Genomic DNA, 21,647 nt, shown 5'->3' with positions numbered 1-21,647 from the left:
ACTCAAAAGGTGCCTGAGATAATGGCTAGAGAAAGTAAATTTAATTCATTAAATAACTCCTCAATTAATTGATTAATCATAAAACAAAAAATACTGTTTTTGACAAAGGACTTGCTCACTATTGTGCCAAAATTTCAGCTTCCGAGCTCAAAGGATGGCTGAGATATCGCCCGGACAAACAAACAAACAACCAGAGTGAAAACTGAGTACTCCCTTTCAGCGTGCATCACTGCCGAGCCCCTTAGGGGTCCCGGCAATGACGTTTTGCAGCGCCTGGAGATGGCATAGGAAAGGAGCGGTGAACAATACCTTCCCTAACTAACTACCGCTCAGAAGGCAATGGAGAAACCACCCAGAATAACTAGCTGAGAAACGGCTTCAGCAACACTGATACTCTAACAGTGTATGGTAAATCGGAAAACCTATATTGGTTGCTTCACTGCTCAGGCTCAGTTTTCAGTGATTCTGGAGGGAGGGAGGGGGGAGGGCTCTGATGTTGATTCCTTTTGTAGGGAAGGAAAACTAATTTGTCTGGTGTGAACTTGTACAGGTGAACTTAGCACAGAAGCCTTAGCTCTGATATTACAACGAATGATCATTTTTATTCAGAATGTTAACCTCAGGTGTATTCTTGAGGTATTACCAAGCAGGTTTTGGCACCTCATTCCCAAGCTGTTATATTTACAATGTTTCCCTATATAAGCTCGTTCTCCACCCGGATATATTCACCAATGTCTGCTTGGTGAAAGACTACCAACGCCATCGGGTCAGCATGCCGGCATTCTTGGGTCGACTTCGCCGCCACACCAAAGCCCTGCACAAAAGTAGTCGGACAGGTCAAGGCAATGATCTTCAACCGCCTAAACAAGTAGTTTGGTTAATAAGTTTACCGCAACACTCACAGACATTCGAAATGTTTTCTATCGATTCATTAGCACACCCTCGGCGGTTGTTACTCACCAATGGAAGATCTGCCATGGAGTAGACGACCACCCCTTGGTACTGCAGAGTGTTCTCTGTAATCCGGCCGAGGCCAGACTTGACGACGTGGTTTCCATAGAGGAATGACTGCTCGGATCCAGGTTTCACCCACACCTTGTGCTGAAAAATTTGAAGAGGTGGATTAGCTATCAACAAAATAGCCATTGGCCTACATTTTCAAATGCAATGGGTTAATTTTGCAGCTGTGATAAAGAATCTTCAACTAACCATCACTCAGTTTTTTGTGATTCATAACACAACAACAACAGGCATTTTACGGCCATGTTCCCTGCTAGAGCAGGGGTTAGCCTTGCGGTCCCCATGACAATCTTCTCCATTTTTCCCTATTTTCTGCATCTCCCCTTGTTAACCCCCTTGCCCGCATTTCTTCTTCAACCATCTTTAGCCAAGTCTTTCTCGGTCTTCCCCGTCCTCTACTCCCTTCTACATTCATTTCCATCACTCTTCTCAACCAGTCACTTTCATCCTTCCTCAACACATGACCAAACCAAATAAACCTGTTCCTCTTCACCAATCACAGGCTCTATTCCCATCATCTTTCGCAATTCATCATTTGTCTTCCTCTCTCTCAACGATACTCCACACATCCACTGGACCATTCGCATTTCCAGCCTTCGTTGCTGCTCTACATTCATTACCCATGTCTCGCTCCCATAAATCAAAACACTTCTCACACATGCAGCATACACCTTTCCCTTCAGCTTCAACGACACCCCTCCTCGTCAGCATGCCACTCAGTTACCGAAACGTCTTCCATGCACTTCTCACTCTAGCAACCGTTGCCGAGTCTGATCCACCTTCTCCATTCAGCATGTCTCTGAGGTAGCAAAATGTTTTCACACCTTCCAGCTTCATGCCATCTCCAAGATCCAACTCAACATTTCCTCCATCTGCAGCTCCCTCTGTGCACACCTTACACTTGAATGTCGCTGCCACACTGGTTAATGACACTCTCAAACCACTACATTTTTGATGAACCCACTCAGCGCACATTGTATATTGAATGGAATTCACTCCAACACCCTTCCTGCACACAGCACACGGCCACTTCCCAGTTCTTTCCACCTCACCACATGCTTTACCACTTGCCATCACCTTCGTTTTTCCAATATTCACCTTCAGACATTTTGTCTCCATACATTCCTTCCACTTGTTCATCTTCTCCTTCAGTCCATCCATACTTTCTGCAATCAACACCAGATCATCTGCATACAACAACTCCCACAGCAAACCCTCCTTTACGTTCCGAGCCAGCACCTCCATCACAGCTACAAATAGTAGTGGGCATAGTACGGACCCCTGATGCACTCCCACCTTCACCTCAAACTCACCACTGTCCCGTCCTTCATCCTTACAGCTGTGCGTGCTCTTTTGTACATTGCCATCACTACTCTGATCAACCATTCCTCCACTCCTAACTTCCTCAATGCCCATGTCACTACTTCACGTGGAACCCTATCGAATGCTTTCTCCAGATCAACAAACCCAAGAAACAACTTCTTCCTCTTCTCCATGTACTTCTCCTGCAACTGGCTCACAATAAAAAGTGCGTCTGTCGTTCATCTTCCTGGCATAAATCCAAACTGCATTTCGTCGATCTTCACTTTCTTCCTTGTCCTCCTCTCCAACACCCTTTCCAATACCTTCATTCCATGCTCCAATAACTTTATCGCTCGATACGAGCCACAGTCCAGAGGGTCACCTTTCCCCTTGTATAGAGGGACGAGGGTACTCGGTTCCCAATCCACTGGAAGCCTTCTTTCACCACCAGATTGCAGATCTCTGTCATTCTCTTCACACCCCAATTTCCCGCTGCCTTCAATATATCTTCCACAACTCCTGTCGGCCCTCCCGCTTTTTTACTCTTCATTGCTTTTATCGCTTCCTCAACTTCCTTCTCGGGGCTTCTCTGCTGGTCCTAAAACTGGGTTACTCTCTATGTTGCCATCCCATTCATTCTCTGCATGCAACAGTATTTCCATATATCTCTTCCATCTTCCTTTAATTCCATCTGGGTCCACAACGATTTGTCCCACTTCATCCTTCAAGCAACTCACCCCCATCACATCACATCTCTTTCGCTATCTGCTTTGCAATCCTGAATACCGCTCTGACCCTCTTCCTAATCCAAGCGTTCTCTGAACATTTTCCGACATGCCTCCTGTGCTTTTGCTACCTCTTTCTTTGCAGCCTTCTTGGCTGCCTTATAACTTTCATGCTCTGCCTTTTATGCCCCCATACCCTTCGCCTTCTGCCAGTCCTTGAACTTCTTCCTCTTCTCGTCAATCTTCTTTCCAACTTCATCATCCCACCACCATGTTTCCGCGTGCCTCGGTGGTCCTTTTGTCCATCCACATACCTCACCAACGGCTCCCAACAGACTATCTTTCATTGACATCCAACCACTTTCAAGCTCAACCACATAATCCTCTACCATACTCAGCCTCTCTTTTAATGCCTACCTCAGTCACCTTTGAACCTCCACACCTTCATTCTCGGTTGGTACTTCACCCGCCGAGCTCTCCTCGCACCTTTCACCCTTATGTCGCAGACAACCAAGTGGTGCTGTGAAACATCCTCCTCCCCCGGGATCGCCTTTGTGGCCCGGAGATGCCCCCTATCTCGCCTACGCACCAGCAGGAGGTCAACGGTTGTCATCGACCCACCTGACGTGTATGTAACAAGCTTATTGTCCTCTGTCTGGAACTGAGTATTACAAATCAACAAATCAGCTCCATCAGCAAACTCCAAAATCCTTTCACCTTCTCCATTTCTCACACCATATCCGTAACCCCCATGAACTCCCTCAAAACCATCCATACTCCTTCCCACATGTCCATTTAGGTCTCCGACCACAACAACTTCCTCATCTTTCACGTTTTCCATCAGCTTCTCTATCGCACACCAGAACTTATCCTTCTCTTCATCGCTCCATCCAACCAACCTGCGGAGCATATCCCGAGACGAAGTTCACCACGAGCTTTCCAATCATCATTTTCACCATCAACCTTTCACTCACTAGTCACACTCACCACACTGTCTACAAACTCCTCAGAAAACAGGACACCAATACCATTTATGCCTTCTGGGCACCCTTGCCACACAAACGTGTATTTCTGTCCCTGCCTACCCTTCACCATTCTCACACCACTTCCCTTCCATCTTATCTCCTGCACACAACATATGTCCACTCTTCTTCTGACCAATACTTCCACCACTTCTCCTGATCTCCCTGTCATTGTCCCTACATTCCATGTACCAAACCTCAGAAACCGATCTCCACGTCGGGCATCAGATGTTTCGTCATAATTGGAGTGATTTCCACCCTTGCTTCGATCGGGTTCCCCACCTTGAGTTTTGACGAGAGGGAGTGGGATCCCCCACGGGGTACTTCGAGCTGTACCCTGCCCATATGTAGTTGTAATTGTCATGGTTCTCTTTTGGAGGCAATGTTTTTTTATGGCCGGCGCCCTTCCTGACGCCAACCCTTTTAGTTGCCTCTTACGACACGCAGGGATGCGGTGTACCTATTCTAAACTGGGGTACACACCGGGTAATTTGATGTGATGTAATTTGACAATAATCCTTTGTGTCCCAGTCTGGCCATATTGTGCAAGTCTGAAACTGGAATGGTCAAGAATAGGTAAGTGGAACTTTTCTGTGGCGTGCCAAAGGTCGGCGTAGGAATATGGCTTAGTCTTGCAAAAGAAAGCATGTGGCCTTTAATGTCATTTACAAACAGGAAGTTTCCCTCCGAGGGATAAGCACACTGTTAGCCCAGCCTGTGAAGTACAAGGATGACTTGTTGGGCCGAGCATTAAAACCCAGACAAAAACTTGAATTTAGTATGTATTCTGTCAGCCTTGGTGCCCAGCCAAATTCCCTAACCCTACCCAAGGTCTGAGCAACATGCAGGACCGTGTCTATGGTTGGTTCCCAGCTAAAACTGTATGATGTCAAATTGCAGGAATATCGATATGAGCCGTTTGGATCAGGAAGAGCACGGTCTGTCGGATCGAGTGGTGTGAAGGATATAGGAACAGATTAGCAGGATGGTCGAGAGGTGTGCACACTCAACTTGACTCGGTTTGAATCCCGACACAGCTAGAAACTGCCATCAGTGTTTCATAGACGGCGATTCATCAGTGTTTGCTGTCCCTCGGATCGACGTTAAACGGGCGTCTCATCTAACAGCGTTGGTTGGTGGATGTTATATATCCCATGGTGTCCTTCGTGGAGAGTAGGTGAGCTATCGCTGGCACCATGAACAAATTACAAAATAAACTAGTAATTAATCGAGCATCAGGCCGGTTCAGCCAGTTCAAGACTTGGCCAAAAAACACAGCTCCATTGGAATGTTGAAATAATTGGTGCAGTTGAAGGAGAAGGATGTGGGAACATTGAGAAAGAGAAGGCGATAGGGGGCAAGTACTGGAAAACAGATTGGGTAAAATTAAACCACAACTGAGACTTATTGCTCTGTCCTACCACCAATTAAATAAACAGGATTGGTTTCCTTGCAAAAGGCAGTTTTCCTTTAAATGGTAGAACTGACCTTTTGTATGTGAAGTTTAATTACTTGCAAAATCGAAGATTTTTTTTTCAAGTATATTGGTCGGTTGCGTTAGTCACTCGCCTACAGGTCTCGATTCTAATCTATGTCAAATCCTCTTTTCCATCCAATTGACTTGCAAATGGAACATTTGCATATTGTCACTGAATTGGTAAACCAACTATTTGATGTCAAAAGGTCAACTGAAGATCAAACTTCCAAAATCAATTTTAATCTTAAAAATCATCCATTTTCATCTGATTGACTTGAAAATTTAACAGCAATTACATAGTACATCACTGAATTGGATAACTAGTTTTGGTGAAAAGGTCAACTCAAGGTCAAACTTCTAAAATCATCACTTTTCATCCTATTAAGCAGAGCTTTGATCAAGATCGTCAATTTTAATCTTGATGAAATGGACAATTTGATGGATCAATGGAAACCTTTTTTGGAGGGTGGGTGTGGATTTTGCAAGTATCGTGCTCTGCATGATTTCTTATTTGTATTTTGGTTGAAAGATTTCTGTTGGGTTTTTGAGTTGCTAAATAGAGGTATAAAATGATTTGCATGCATTATTTAAACAAGCTGGTTGAGGGGTTGCAAGGAGGAGGAGAAGAGCAAGCACAGGTTCCATTGTTTGTCCCTACATGAGCTGCCAGGAGAGGGAGGGGGTGACATGTCCTCATCTTTATGGTTAATACCAGAGTGAGTATCGACCCTACCAACAATCTTGATCCAAGCGTACAACATTTGACACATCCCTTCATTTGGGTGGTGTATCAGCAACAGACTGCCTCAATTTCTCCCCCTCCCCCCAACCCCCCAATTTTTTTTTTTTTAACCCGGGTCATGTATATGAAGCAAACACGCGCACTGCTTATGTGTATATATACGTATGACCAACACATCGTAGTTATATAGCTCAGATAATTCCAATTGCAATAGCCCCCTTACAACTCTTCCCCCAGGAAGACAAGCATTGCGCCTAGGTCCCCCGTCGGGGAAGTGATGTGAGTTTACAAAGTGGAAGACGCAGAAAACATGCTATGATATGATATTTCACTCAAGGTTCAGACATACATGGAGGCGGCCATCTTGGATTTTGACATGGCGACCCAATTTTCAATATCGTTCTTCCTTATGCCTAGATACACCCACACACCAGATTAGAAGTTGGTACTTCGCTTATTTTTCAAGATATTTTGCTCAAGGTTCAGACATATATATGGTGGTGGCCATCTTGGATTTTGACGTGGCGACCCAATTTTCAATAGCGTTCTTCCTTGTGCCTAGGTACACCCACACACCCGATTAGAAGTTGGTACTTCGCTTATTTTTCAAGATATTCAGCTCACAAGGTTGACATACATGGCGGTGGCCATCTTGGATTTTGACGTGGCGACCCAATTTTCAATAGAGTTCTTCCTTATGCCTAGATACACCCACACACCAGATTAGAAGTTGGTACTTCGCTTACTTTTCAAGATATTCAGCTCACAAGGTTCAGACATACATGGCGGTGGCCATCTTGGATTTTGACATGGCGACCCAATTTTCAATAGGGTTCTTCCTTGTGCCTAGATACACCCACACACCAGATTAGAAGTTGGTACTTCGCTTATTTTTCAAGATATTCCGCTCACAAGGTTCAGACATACATGGCATCAGACATACATGGCGGTGGCCATCTTGGATTTTGACGTGGGTTGCACCCACACACCAAATTCGAATGCGGTCCTTCGCTTACGCATGCACGGACACACGGACGGAGGGGAAAACCATAGTCCCCCTTCCGCTCCGCGGTGCGACGGGGGACAAAAATGCCAAGATGGGGAAAAAAAAAAAAATACTTGATGGAATCAAAACCAAACATACACATGCACAACTCCAGGGTGCCCCCCCATTAATCCCTGAAAGTTTCAGTTTCTTACGTCAAATCCTCTGAGTGGATGAAATGTACCTACATCCACTTGCTCCATTATACTGCACAGTGTGTACAGGTTTGCTGCACCTGTAAGAAGATACTGGATTGAAAAACAGTAACAGACCCATGTATCTATTTTATGGCCAGCTGAAGTTCCACATCCTACTTTACTTGTCTAATTCACTTTAGGGTGGATGAGCTGGGCTGCCTGTACATCACCATGGAGACCCTGTCTTGATGCACAATAATCATGCAGATACAATGAAGCAACGTTCACATGTTCATGATACCCTATAGCCATTTAGGTTCGCTCGTGCAGAGATGGGAGGAAGGCCTGGACCTAGAGGTATGCAAGCTCGCCTCCAAGCTGTCGAGCCTGGGTTTGAATCCCAGTTCAGCTATAAACTGTCATGATGTTTCACAGGCAGCGTGATTCATCAATGCACATCTTCTCTTGGATGGACGTGAAATGGGGCGTCACATCTGCCGGATTTTCAACCCACCCCCTCTCTCCCCTCCTCACGCTTCCCTCCCCTTGCTCACTCTACCCTCTCTGTACCTCCCTTCCTTATCCTAGCCCCCTTGCTCCATTATAATTGCCCTCATTTCAAATATGTTAATGGGTTTTTTTGCTTGAGCAACGCTGGGTACTCCAGCTATAAACGCTTTAATGCTTTACTCGGGGTGCAAATACAACTTTGTCTGGGGGTAATATCGGCAATGTGGCCGTGGCCTCATTCGGGGGTGTGGGGGACCGGAAGAGGGGCGTAAATTCTTAATGTAAATGTGTACCGTGTAGTGCCACCTAGTGATGGTGGCAGTGGGTATTACAATTTTCTTTTTACCTGGGCAATACTGCGGTTAAAACACTTTGCACAGGAAAATTTTCCCCCTTCCATTCCCCTCCCCCAAAATGGAGGGGCCTGTCAAAGCCACCACACCCCCCAAAATATGTATATGTAGTATATCTTTCCCCTCCCTCTCCCCCTCACCTATCCCACCGCTCTCCCTTCCACTCCACCCTTCCCTCTCCTGGGAAGCTGGTATAGTAATACTTCTCGAAGCAATAGAAAAATGTATGAAAGTACACAGGAGCATAAACACTAAACAACAACCACCCACACCACAGCACAACATGTTATAAAATATCTTCTTCTTTTTCCTGTATCGTTTCATTTTCCATCATTGACATGAGATAGAAATGCAATAAGTTTGTGAAGTGCAACACGCTACCTTTTGATTAAAGCCGTCGGCGAAGCGACGGGTCTTGTATGTTCGTGTTCCATGAAATAGGTGGCTCCGATGTGTGCCGAGCAGACATTTCTATTGGATATGCACAGGCTAAGCTAAAATGTCTGAAGATGACAAAACGATGAAACAGTGATGGATGCTGTGGAAAAGGGCACAGAGGCTTGAACAGACACGATGACACGTTAGATATATCTTCTGTTTGAGTTTTGAATCAAGAACAGCATTTGAGCAAATTCGTGCCTTTTATGATCATTCTTCCATGCATCCAGGGAAGGATGACAAGCTTGATTTATGGATTTGTCAAGAGAATGATGTGAAAGGCTCTGCGTTTTGAAGAATAGCCTGCCATTTGTGACATATGCAAAGCCCCTTACAATGAACAACCTGTTCCATCAGAGGAGCTTGCACCGTCAGGTGCTTGGTTGTCAAAGACGTGTGGATGACACATTGGCAAACATCCAGAGCCTAAATTTCCTTGTCGGATCTGGCACTCTGCCACCAACTGACAATTCATGCATTTCTGTAACATCAACTAGAACGCCTTCGCCAGCCTGAACAGTCTACGGGTTGCATCGCACTGATATTTGCAACATCTTAACCATCCAAGATTTGCAGATGACATTGTTGTCATAAAAGAAAGTTTCGAGAAAATTGAAACCATGCTCGGGGAACTCACTGAAGCCAGCATGAAGTGTGGGCTGAAGATGAACATGTCAAACCCAAAGTAGTAAAACCCTTTGTACCTCATGGAGAAATCATAATAAATGGAAACCAACTGGAAGAAGCAGAATAATAATTCTAGGGCTAAGATTTAGCCTCAAGAAAAATAATCAAACTTGGATGGAGACAACCTGGAAAACTCGGTATTGTCATCAGAGGTAGGTTACCAATATATCGGATACAAGAACAGCACTCGGTCGAGCACGTACATCCGCCAGACTGAACAGTTTGTTTTGTATCCCACTGATAGGCCGGATCTGGATTCGGACCTCAACCACAATCTAATCGGGTTGTTCTTGTCACCTAACCAACTCATCCACCAAGTTTAGTCACAACTCGTCCATAACTGTTTGAGATATCGTGCTATATGTCGGTGTTGGCCCGATCACTCGACGGAGAAGAATCACTTCAAAAATTATACCAGCCGGATCCGGATTTTCACCAAAATCTAATCATTTCGTCATTGTCACATACACTACATCTCTGCCAAATTTCGTCCAAATCCGTCCATAACTGTTGAGATATTTTGTTCACAGACAGACAAAAAACAAACACACAGACAGGGGTGAAAACATAACCTTCATCCACCTTTGGTGGCGGAGGTAATAACATTTCAATCAGTACATTATTCCAACTATCATCTATGGGGCAGAGACCTGGACGTCAACAATAAAAATGGGGAAAGAGTTAACGACAGCACAACACGATATGGAGGAAATATGTTCGGTATTACATACAAAGACAGAAAGATAAACTAGAACGGCACTCAGCAGAAAGCTCCACCTGGTTGGCCATATCACTCAATGGTGAAGAATCACTTTAAAAATCTACTAGCCGAATCCGGATCTTCACCAAAATTGAATCAAATCGTCCTCGTCACAAACACAACCTGTCCAGCAAGTTTCGTCCAAATCTATCCAAAACTTTTTGAGATATCCTGCTACGCATCGTTTTTGGCCCTATCTCCCAATGGTGACGAAGCATTTTAAAAATTAAATAATTCTCATATCCGAATCCATATTCAGATCTTCCCCAAAATCGAACATATTTGTCCTTGTCAGACACCCAACCGGTCCACCAAGTTTCGTCCATATCCGTCCACAACTTTGAGATATCCCGCTATGTATAATTTTAGGACCTATCCCAATGGTGAAGAATCATTTTAAAAATTATAGTAGCCGGATCCAAATCCTGATCTTCACCAAAATCGAATCATTTCGTCCTTGTCACATACGCCACATCTCTGCCAAATTTCGCCCGAATCCATCCACAACTTTTTGAGATATTTTGTTCACAAATGGACAGACAGACAGGGGTGAAAACATAACCTCCATCCACCTTTGGTGGTGGAGGTAATAAATGGGTCAGAGAACAAAGCAAAACTCAGGATATCTTAGAAATAATCAAATTCAGGAAATGGGCAGGACAGATTGGCAGAAAGTTGGATAACAGATGGACAACAGCAGTAACAACATGGTGGCTTATAGATGGCAACAGGAACTTCAGGGGAAGGCCATGTCTCAGATGGAGGGATGAAATAGACAAATATTGGGGAAGAGTCAATTGGAACGACAAAGCAAGACATGGAGCAACATGGCATCAACATGCTGAGGCTTTCGTCCAGTCCAGACTGAAAATAGCTGATGACGATTATCCCAATGATAGGCTGAATCGGCATCCGTACCTGAATCAAAATCTAATCGGCTTGTTCTTGTCACCTACCCAACTCATCAACTAAGTTTCGTCCAAATCTGTCCATAACTAAAATATCGTGCCATGTATTGTTATTGGCCCTTTCTCTCAATGGTGAAGAATCACTTTTAAAATTCTCTTATCTGAATCCGAATCCGGTTCTTCACCAAAATATAACCAATTTGTCATTGTCACGAGCCCAACCTGTCCAAGTTTTGACAAAATGCGTCGACAAAGTTTTTGAGATATCATGCACACAAACAAAGATGTGCATAGCACGATACTTTAGTGGGGCAACTTAGCATAACAATTGTGCATTTTGTGAGGAAAGCACCAAATTTGGCACACTCGTAGACGATCATATTATGAAAAGATCTGGATATTGGGCCATCTCAGATTCAGAGATTTGATTTTTGCAAGATTTCGATTCGATTGGGATCGAAGAGAACACCTTCTTCGTCTTCTGTACAGTGAAGTTGCCAGCCCTGAATTCTCTGGCTACATCTGGGTGCTTCATTGGGAGTGCAACCATGTCCCTCAGGTGAACAGGGACCCACCTGGCATAGTGTGTGTGGTCTAAGGCATGGAACCATGGGACCAGATCCGTCAGGGCATCAAGGTACATCGTGAATGAAGCCTGCCACAGAGAACGCATGTAGACCAGTACCAACATCTCTAGATCCAGCACAGTTGCCCAGTACTGAAAGTTGGGAATGTCTTCTCCTCTCTGGTGACACCAGTCTTCGAACTCAGGCAGGTCTTCTGCATCATCAGCATATGTCATACAGTGGCGTTCATACGCACGGTGTTGCAGGATGTGCAGTGCCGCTGCAGTGATTTGATGAGCTCTTCTTGTGCGGGTGGCGTGGGCAGCTCGCAGGAAGGAGTCGGCCGTCCCTGGCGTTGCAATCTCAGCTTGCAAATCTGCAAAATCTGCAAATCTTGCAAAAATCAAATCTCTGAATCTGAGATGGCCCAATATCCAGATCTTTTCATAATATGATAGTCTACTAGTGTGCCAAATTTGGTGCTTTCCTCACAAAATGCACAATTGTTATGCTATATTTAGCTTAGCTGCCGGACTACTTGTGAAATCCAAATGAACAATATCCGCCATGGAAACAGCAATTTGGTAATTTAAAGATTTCACCAATCAAGTGTTTTACATTACGGGATGTTCTGCATATAACAAATCTAGTCGATACATTTTCTAATTGTGGCCTAATAGGTGTTTTACATGTTTCAGATAGCCTTGACCGAGTTTGGCAAAATGTAACTCACAAATAACACACTTGATCGGCACAACAAATAACACACATACATAAAAATTAATCTGCGTAAGTTTCAATTTGATACCTAGACAAATTACTGAGGTTATAGTAATATAAAATGGGCCGTCTTATTGGTTCACGAGTTATCAAACAGAGTGACCACTATATTCGTCATGGGTGTCTGTCTGTCTGTCTATCTGTGTCTTTCCGCAGCATAACTACCCGATGATATCATCCGATCTTGATGAAACTTGGGTGGGAGGTTGATGATATGATCTCGTTGTGTCCTGCCTAGAGTGGGCGTATTGCACCCATTGTGGGTGGAGCCACACCCGAAAAAGATGTCTTTTTAGGGGGTAATCGAGTTCAAGCTACATCTTCTCCGAGGGAATTGGTGGAATCTAATCGGTTCATCTTTACATCATTATACATGTAAAGACACATTGGCCAACTCGGCCCACATTGGCCAACTTCCTACCGGTTCCCTTCGATACATTTTTTTTTTATTCCTCCAAGATCGAGTCTCGTGACAAACGTTCATCAAAATCGATGACAGTTTCCAGCAAACTTGAAGGAAACGTGAAGGTGAGTAAACGCAAAATAAACGGTCTGTTGGTTTCCTCGTTGCAGGCCCAAAGCAAATGACGAAATTAAATAAGTACCCACCGGATATAAACATTCCATACATAGTACATGTAACAGCTGGTGTAAGGGTGTGGATACACCACTATTTCCTTAATTTCCTGTAGAAATCAAATCAAGTGCAGCAGGTACATAAACGCCCTCATAAATCTTTCACAAACAAATTGGATTTTGAAGCACAAATGGGTAAAATATGGTTCCGAGCGTGCAAAGTCGTTTTGTTTTGATCGTACGAGCGCCGGTATGCAAAAGATTGCATGTCAGAATCCTGAGGCCTGTTCTCAGCGTCATTAGTGCTAATTTTACAAAGCTCGGGTGAAATTAAATCTTCGTGGATTTCCTAGAGGGTTGGCTATCCATCCTGCAGGTGTTAACAGGGTCCGTACGAATGAAGAATTTCCACCACTCTTTCACAAACAGGTCATGTCCAAAGATTCCCCAAAATGAAGCCTTGACCTCTGGAGCATGTTGTGCTCACCCACTCACACACTCGGGGTGGGAGGGGAAGCTTTTTTTGTGGTGGGGTGGTGGGGAGGGGGAAATCGAGGGAGGGGTGACATTATAACACATTTTCAATTTAAGAACCAGTCCATGGAAGTTCCTGCCCAATTTCTTGGGAATTTGCCAAGACAATTGACACTGCACAATGACTATTGGGTGTGGCTTTTTTTCGGTTTTGTTCTTTGCATCTTCTCAACAAAAATTTAATTTCAATGGATTTAACTGATGTTTCAATTTGTTATCTAGTTCCGCCAAGTCGTGTCCGACTTCTGGTGACATTCATGATCAGATTTCTTCAAGCATCCCCATTCTGCACTGCTTCCCAAAGCTCTAGCAGAGACAACCTGGTTCCAGCCTTTACCCATCCATCCAGCACATACAAGTCAGCATGATTGACTTTTCATTTTCTTTTTTATGTTTCCGTGTTGACGAAGTCGCCGGAGCCATTATGTTTTCAGGTTGCCCGTCCGGCCGTCCGTGATAGGTTTTTGTTACCGCGATAACTTGAGAACTTGGAACGGCTGAAGGGATCTTAGTCAAACTTGGTGCAGGTATGTATAATGAAGTAAAGATGAACTGATTAGGTTTTGGGGTCACGAGGTCAAAGGTCATGTTAGGTAAAAATCCTGTTACCGCAATAACATGTGAACCAGTAATGGGATTCTGACCAAATTTGGTACAATTATGTAGAATGATGTAAAGATGAACTGATTAGATTTTGGGGTCAAGAGGTCAAAGTCTATAATATGTCTATTACTTGAGAATGGCTGAAGGGATCTAATTCAAACCTGGTACAGGTATGTATAATGATGTAAAGATGAACCGATTACATTTTGGGGTCAAGAGGTCAAAGTCTGTTATGGGTCTATAACTTAAGAATGGCTGAAGTGATCTAATTCAAACTTGGTACAGGTATGTATAATGATGTAAAGACTTTGGGGTCCCAATCCCAATCAACTGATTAGCCTTTGGGGTTAAAGGTCAGAGGTCATGTCAGGTAAAAATGTGATAACTTGCGAACAGCTGAAGGGATTTAAATCAAACTTGGTACAAGTATTATGATGATGTAATAATGTGGACGGAGGCATATCGGTCGATGTCGTGACGTCGAAGAGTGTCGTTCTAGTTTACACATGGTCTCGGACTCGTAATGGAGTGTGCCATTTCTGCACATGTGAGGTGACCAAAGTATGAACAGTCATTGAAACAGTCATTTTCTCAGAATTCAGAACTTGTAAACACACAAGTATTCACCTGTTGCAGGGAAGGGGTGGGAGTCTGGATGGAGGGGGTGGGGTGGGAGGAGGCAGGGAAAAAGGTGGGCTGAGGGAGGGTCATGGTGGGAAGAAGGAGGGGAAGAGGTGGGAAGAAGGAAGGGAGGGGTGGAAGGAAGTGGGAGGGGAAGGGATGAGAGTCCGGAGGGAGGGGGATTGGGTGGGAGGAGCGTACCTTTGCTTGTTATCCTTGCTATAATTCACGGACCGGTGTGCGTTTGTTGCGCTACTTCTTCAGTTCTGGGCCGATTTCATCCACACTTGCCACATAGGATCAGCATGATCCCATATTGTGCAACGGGTTTAAAAAAATATATTTGCCAGCTGTCTTGGGGGGGGGGGGGGGGGGATGCAAATTCTCGATACAAATGTGTATCCAAGTGGGAGCGGGTATTACAAGTCCCCACCATTTACAATTCAGTACTCCTGTCCCCACGTTTTTCAGTCCAGTGAGGTGTTTTTAATTATAAGCAAGTCATGTTTTTGCTTCATGCACATAACCTGGGTCCAGGTTATTTATTTATTTCGGGAGTGATTAAGGCAGATTCAGTTGTATGCAGATTCAGATTCAATTGAGGGGTGCCAATTTGATTCACACACCTGCATGAAGAAGTAAGTGTATTTTATTTGCCAGATGTAGGATGCCCCTTCATATGAAATTTTCTAGAGCATTACTTGGTTCCTCCTAAGAACACAAGGGTCGTCCCGCATGCATCCGAGATTTTTTTTGAATGTCTTTTATTTTCTATTGTTTGGCATTTTTCACAAGCTATGGAATGTCCCTTCTTTTCTATAGTTTGCCACATGACACATTCCCTTGTATAAAGGGGCCTTTTCTATGCCCCTGGCATTTTTCCCCAAGAATGTTCTTCAGCTGCCATCGGGGAAGCGATGGGTTCAATGCTAGTACATACTAAAGAGACACACAAAGTTGATGACAGTCACTGATGTGAGCCCGGCAGATTTCAGGTTTTCACTCCAACTCCAACAAACTTACCAGTGAAAACCTGCCTAACTTTGTTCACTTGCCTCAGTTGCGTAACACCAAAATCAATGCACTAACACAGACGCATGTCACCACAGATGCCAAAACTGCATTTGCCGATTACAAAAAATTTTTTTACAATGCAGATTACATTTTACAATGCTATGCAAATGAGGCATGGACACCAAAAACCAATGGAAAGCATCAATATAATATGCTTTTATAACACTAGCATTAAAAATAACACTAGCACTTATTTTATAACACTAAAAAACCCCGATGCACTAAAAAATGACTCGCCCTGCAGGCATGTGTACCCGTGTTGGCCCACTAAACACAGATGGCCGCTTTGTGTCCAGGGAATCAAAGAAATGCAGGCCTGGGGATTTAAGATCTCATCGCTAACCGTTTTTCGGTTCCGTGATTTAAGTTTATGGGAACCGATGGGAAACGTACTTTCGTTTCCGTGTTTTTGTTATCACGTTACCGACACGCTGTCTGTGTAATGAGTAGCACATACTTTGCAGCGAAGCAATGTGACCAAGCCTTACCCATCGCATTCCGCTTCAAAATCGTCGCTGAATGACCATTTTCATAATGTTTTCAAGGCGACATTTTCGGGGTTTTTTCGCTTAGCAACGGATGCCATCTTGAAAAGGAAGTCTGTGATTTAGACCGATGCGCATGTCCGTCAAAGCGGAGGTCATATCGCGAACCTGAATGTGAGAAACTACATGCTATCTGCTTTGCCGGCCTAATTTTGTTGGAAATAAAACTCAACTTCTAAAATAGTTAGCTGAAAATCACACGTGAAGGTAAATACTACATCTTTTTGCCTTACACTGCCTTTCTGCGATGGGAAACGTACTTTTGGTTCCGTGTTTTTGCTATCACGTTAAGGGTACCTCACACCAAAAAATGGTTTTTACGGACGTCCACGGATGTTCTTTCTACGACAGCGTTGCGATTTTTTGAGCAAAATCGTGAACACCCGGGAGAGGATTTTGCTTGACCGTGACCGATTCACAGCGGTTTATTACGGTTTAGTACGGACTGCTGCGGCTTCGTTGAGGATATACACGGCGGAGATACAGTGCCTCTACGTTTGCTTGCGGCTCCTTACGGTTCCCGGCCCAGAATATAAAAACGGGGGCCCCCCCGCTCTCCCCTCATTCTGCTGCTGACTTCCAAGGGGGCAAGACCTATCCAGGAGAGCCATGGACGGAGCACCCGCTGCCCAGAGAGTCCAAGGAGAGGGAAAATCCTTGCGGATGGTTAAGATGGCCTTATGGAGTCTTACGGTGGTGGTACGGCAGTTGCGGAAGCGTTGGAGGCGTTGAGGAAGCGTTGCGGTCTAGATTTTCGTAGCACTGCCGTAATTGTCTTACGAGAGTATTGGTCCAGACCAAAACTCTCGTAAGAAATTACGACCCCTCCCGGACGCTTAAGGATCCATACGAATGCTCCAGGAAGCGTTGAGGATGTCCCAGATGCCACGAGGAATGCTCCCGGTTGTGTACGATTTTTTCGCCGCAACGCCGCCATAAACGTCGTAACGACCCCGTAAGGCCGGTGTGAGGGGGGTTTTACCGACACGCTACCGGTAACGATCATTTCCGTGAAATGTTAAAATTGTCAAGGATAGCATCGCGATCAATATAGTAATCACCAGGATGAGGATCAAGGTGAGGAAAGTGTGTGATAAAGATGCCGCACCGTCAGCACCAATATTGAAATCACATCAGTGCCGCGACCAATCGATGAGTGCTGGTAAAACTGGGCACACCCGATTGGTCTGTGCCACGACCAATTGAAGAGTGAATATTGCTGACATAGCTGCAGCATCACAAGCTCTATTTACCAAGAGAGGGAAAGCCTGTCAAAAAAATGACAGGGCCAATAACATCCACTCCCATCACAGTTGTTAAAGAACATAACTCACAGGCTTGTGGATTTACTTTTGTTTCAAGAAGAAAAGTATTGTTGGGGATTTGGGAATTGTGTGTGTAATTTGATGTAAATTTTCCCCTTTTGTATGCTGTAAATATTCCCTGTAAATATCACCCTCCAATTGTAGTGTCAAAGATCAAAGGTCGTCTGTAGTTAGGCCATCGCACACACGTAGCAAATCTATGATTTCCCTCATTAGTTATGTCCTAGTAAGTGTAGTTGAAGGTTCTGTGATCCACTAGTTCATTACGTTGCATCAATTAAATAAGATAGATCCCTCCGACATGGTATCTTCAAAGTGCCAGGTTTAGCCACTTTGCTGCATTTTGACTCCTTTAGCCACTTTGCTGCATTTTGACTCCTTTAGCCACTTTGCTGCATTTTGACTCCCTTAGCCACTTTGCTGCATTTGACTCCATTACGCACGAGGTAACCTCGGAGAAGAAAGGCGTGTCTCCACCTCGTCATAGAGAGGAGGAGTGAGTCAGCCCCGCTCAACCAACCAAGAACAAGGGGTTGGGCTTGGAGAGGGCGTGGAGAGAAATATCGAGGAGCTTCGCGAAGGTTCATGGGAGGGGCATATATAACCCGCGGTGGCACGGCCCCCAAGAGAGGGAGAAAAGAGACGGAGAGAGATCGAGGGAGATCGGAGAGAGAGAGCTGCGGGATCGGAGAAAGGACCGAAGTGATTTGGAGAGCGTGCGATGCAGCGGTGCACAGGAGGAGCTTTGGCTGCGCAGCTTCGGAGCCGCGGCGGTTTTGCACGATCGCAGCTCGGGTTTTGACGGCGGCTGTTCGCTTCCAGCCCGACCGTGCCCCGGTCCCCGCTGAACCTTCCTCTCCCTCCAAGCCATCCACCTCCTACCATTCGTTCCTGCTTTCATCCCCCATGTAAGTCTGGCCGTTTGTCTGTCTTTCATGTTGTCTTGGGGTATTAAGCAAGACTGTTTATAGATAAGTTAATAATTGCACTGTGTCTCCTGATTCTTCCATTGCCTTGTATATTACTTTGATTGCTTTTCTTCCTTTAGTTGTGTGTAAATAATAATAAATCCTGTTATTCCCTACTTTGTCTTCTACTTCTTCATGCTTTTTCGGTCGCTTTAGAGGTTTCCATCATTGCACACCTGTGGCACGATTTGGCCAACGTTACGAATATAAATCGGGTCTAGTCTCGGTAAACGGCCCACGCCGCGGTTCGCTTCGCTCGGCGTTATCCATCCATTACGCTGCGGCCGTGAGCGAGGGAGTATTTCCTCGCGTACCGGGAAGCGCTGGTATTTAGGTCATAGGACGGTTGGGCCTAATACCCTACCCAGCGCCGACCGGGCGTGGCGTCAAACCCCCGGGACCACGTCAGTCAGTAACAAACGAGGGGATTAATCCCCCCTTGGTAAGTGGGAAAGGCCGACGTCGGGGTCCGTAACAGTATGATTATTTTAGAAATATACTTATTATCAAAGTGATAATGGAATTTCAAATGACTGAGTAAAATTACTCACCCATCCATATTTTCTTTGCAAATATAAATTACTAACCTCTCACCTCTTAAGTTATAGGTGTGAAAACAACCGGAATGGTCAATAAATCACCCCAAATTCAGATGCGCATTGTAAAAGTTTTGGATGGAATAAATTCAGGTTTCCCGAGTGAAAACAAAATGGCGAATGGTGCTAACACTGATATTGAGCGTGCCTCCTTTTCAGTAACAAAAGTGATGTCAGTTCCGTGAACATCTCCGTGACACACACACACACACACACACACACACACACACACACACACACACACACACACACACACACACACACACACACACACACACACACACACACACCTGAACAGTTTACAAGTGCATCGTGAGCGTATGCATGTTGAGGAGGCTTGCCTTTGTGGCCATCATACAAGTGCAGTGATATTGATTGCACGTCTGTGGCACGTAGCTATGTTAAACATAGCTTGTGCACGTAGCGTAGCTTGTGCACGTGCGCAGCGCAAGGTTAAAATGGCCATTCCCAAGTTACAAGCTGCTGTTGTTGGACAACTATGAAGCACCAACTATAAACAAACAGGCCACACATCTCACCCCACCATCAAAACGATCCAAGACGATTATTGTTGTCTGAACAATATGACATCATGCCCTGCATATGTACAACATGGGACAGCACCACCAGGAGTGTGAAAAAGGAGAGGGAATGGGCACGACCACAATGGAGAAACTTTCACCCTCGGCGACTTCCTTTAATTGCTGCACCTCTACCTGTGGATATGTTTAGTACAACAAAGGATGACGCACAGGAAGGAAGGAAAAAACCATTGCACGAGAAAGTGAATCTGTGTCCGGGCGTAGATGAACGAACCTTGGCGTATGGGGCGAGGAAGTCCAGGGCGGTGATCTGTAGACGAAATTTGTGTGTTTTGGTGAACTTTCCAAAGCATGTCCCCGATCCAAGCAGGCTCTCACGGGCTATGCAGCTTGCAAGTTTCAGGAGCCTCTCACTGCACACAGTTCAGGGCCGAGAATAGATTTTAGGCTGCGTTAACATCATCCCTCTCCAAAAATTATTCAAATCCCAACCCAGCTATAAACTGTCATCCTGGTGTTTCACAGGCATGGCGATTCATCAATGTGTATGCCTCGGATGATGACGTTAAGCTTTTCGTCCCGGCTGCCAGCATTCATTGGTGGACGTTAAAGATCCCATGGTGTCCTTTGCGAAGAGTGTGCGAGCCATTGCCGGTACTGCGAACAAATCGCAAATCCCTGCTCCCTCAATCTTTCATCCTGTGACAAGCGGTGACCCGTCAACCCGAAGCACAAAACTGCTTCTGCAAAACTAATGCTCTCAATAGAAGATGATGATGATCTATACCAGATAGGATGGAATTACTGGTGTAGGCAAATAATACGATTTCAAAATGCACTTATTCCACGACCTTCTTTAACGTCCCCAATCATTCCCACGGTCTTGTGGGGTTGGCCCAAGGCTTTCACGAACCGGCTGGCCAGGCCTGCCGTTCGACTAAGATCATGGCAGGAATTTGCAACTTGGCAATTGTGCAGACGTTAGATCGCCTACTCTTCCTGAACTTGGAGACCCTGGGATCTCTTAACGTCTACCGACTAATACCGGCAGACGGGAACACCCGGCTTAATGTCCATCCAATGGACGGTACACCTTGTGATGCAACGGTCTGGTTATGAAGCACCAATTCCTCAGCATATAGTACTTATTCGTTTTGGGAATGAAACCCAGATAAGAGAGCTCTAAGGTGAATGCGCCATCTCCGCGCCGTTCTATCGGACAACCAACGCAAGGATGTGGATCGAAAATGGCGTCGGTTATTAAGCATATTGAGTTATACGTGGAAAACCTTCTCATACAGCATTTTTGCTTCACTGGCTTAAATTGCAGTTTCATTAGAGAGTTAGTGACAGATTTCCCCTCAGCCCTTACTGAAATAATAGTAATACCTCATGTAATAAATCCTTTCACGATGCAGCCGAAAACAATAGTTCCCATCCGGTCGATCCACCAATAATTTTATATTCTCTCCAATACTGTGGAACAAAAAAAACAAGTTACAAAACAGAAACGAGGCCTCGTATAAAATCCAAACATGTTTTGGCTTTTGAACCGTAATGACGACGCTTACTATTTCGAGATCTTCTCAAACACCACCTTGGTCTCCTCTTCAGTAAGCGGCCGCATGACGATTTGAAGAACGAGATTACGCGCAGATTCTTTCAAGTTATAAAACAACTCTGGTCTCTTTTTGCTTTGACCATGTGGGAAATCACATTGACGCGCATAGCATGCTGGGAGACGAGGATGGGACCGCGCGGCGCGCGCTGAATTATGGGAGCGAGGACAGG

At 44.9% G+C, this 21,647-nt stretch overlaps 2 protein-coding genes across 2 annotated transcripts in view; both read right to left on the bottom strand.

The window, feature by feature from the left end:
• LOC144892686 (uncharacterized) overlaps positions 1-21,647 on the bottom strand; it is a 451,569-nt gene that overhangs the window by 350,248 nt on the left and 79,674 nt on the right. The gene's annotated exons all lie outside the window — the stretch shown is intronic.
• On the bottom strand, positions 576-21,629 carry NIP7 (nucleolar pre-rRNA processing protein NIP7). The gene is made up of 5 exons (XM_068103323.2): positions 21,428-21,629; positions 21,246-21,332; positions 20,131-20,269; positions 961-1,101; positions 576-814 (listed from the first exon to the last, which is right to left on the bottom strand). The coding sequence occupies exons 1-5, from the start codon at positions 21,481-21,483 to the stop codon at positions 695-697; spliced, it is 543 nt and encodes a 180-aa protein (XP_067959424.1). The 5' UTR covers positions 21,484-21,629; the 3' UTR covers positions 576-694.

Source organism: Myxine glutinosa, chromosome 6 (genome assembly GCF_964187855.1).
Source record: "Myxine glutinosa chromosome 6, kmMyxGlut1.1, whole genome shotgun sequence".
NCBI lineage: Eukaryota > Metazoa > Chordata > Myxini > Myxiniformes > Myxinidae > Myxine > Myxine glutinosa.
This window is presented reverse-complemented; position numbering and strand designations above follow the sequence as displayed.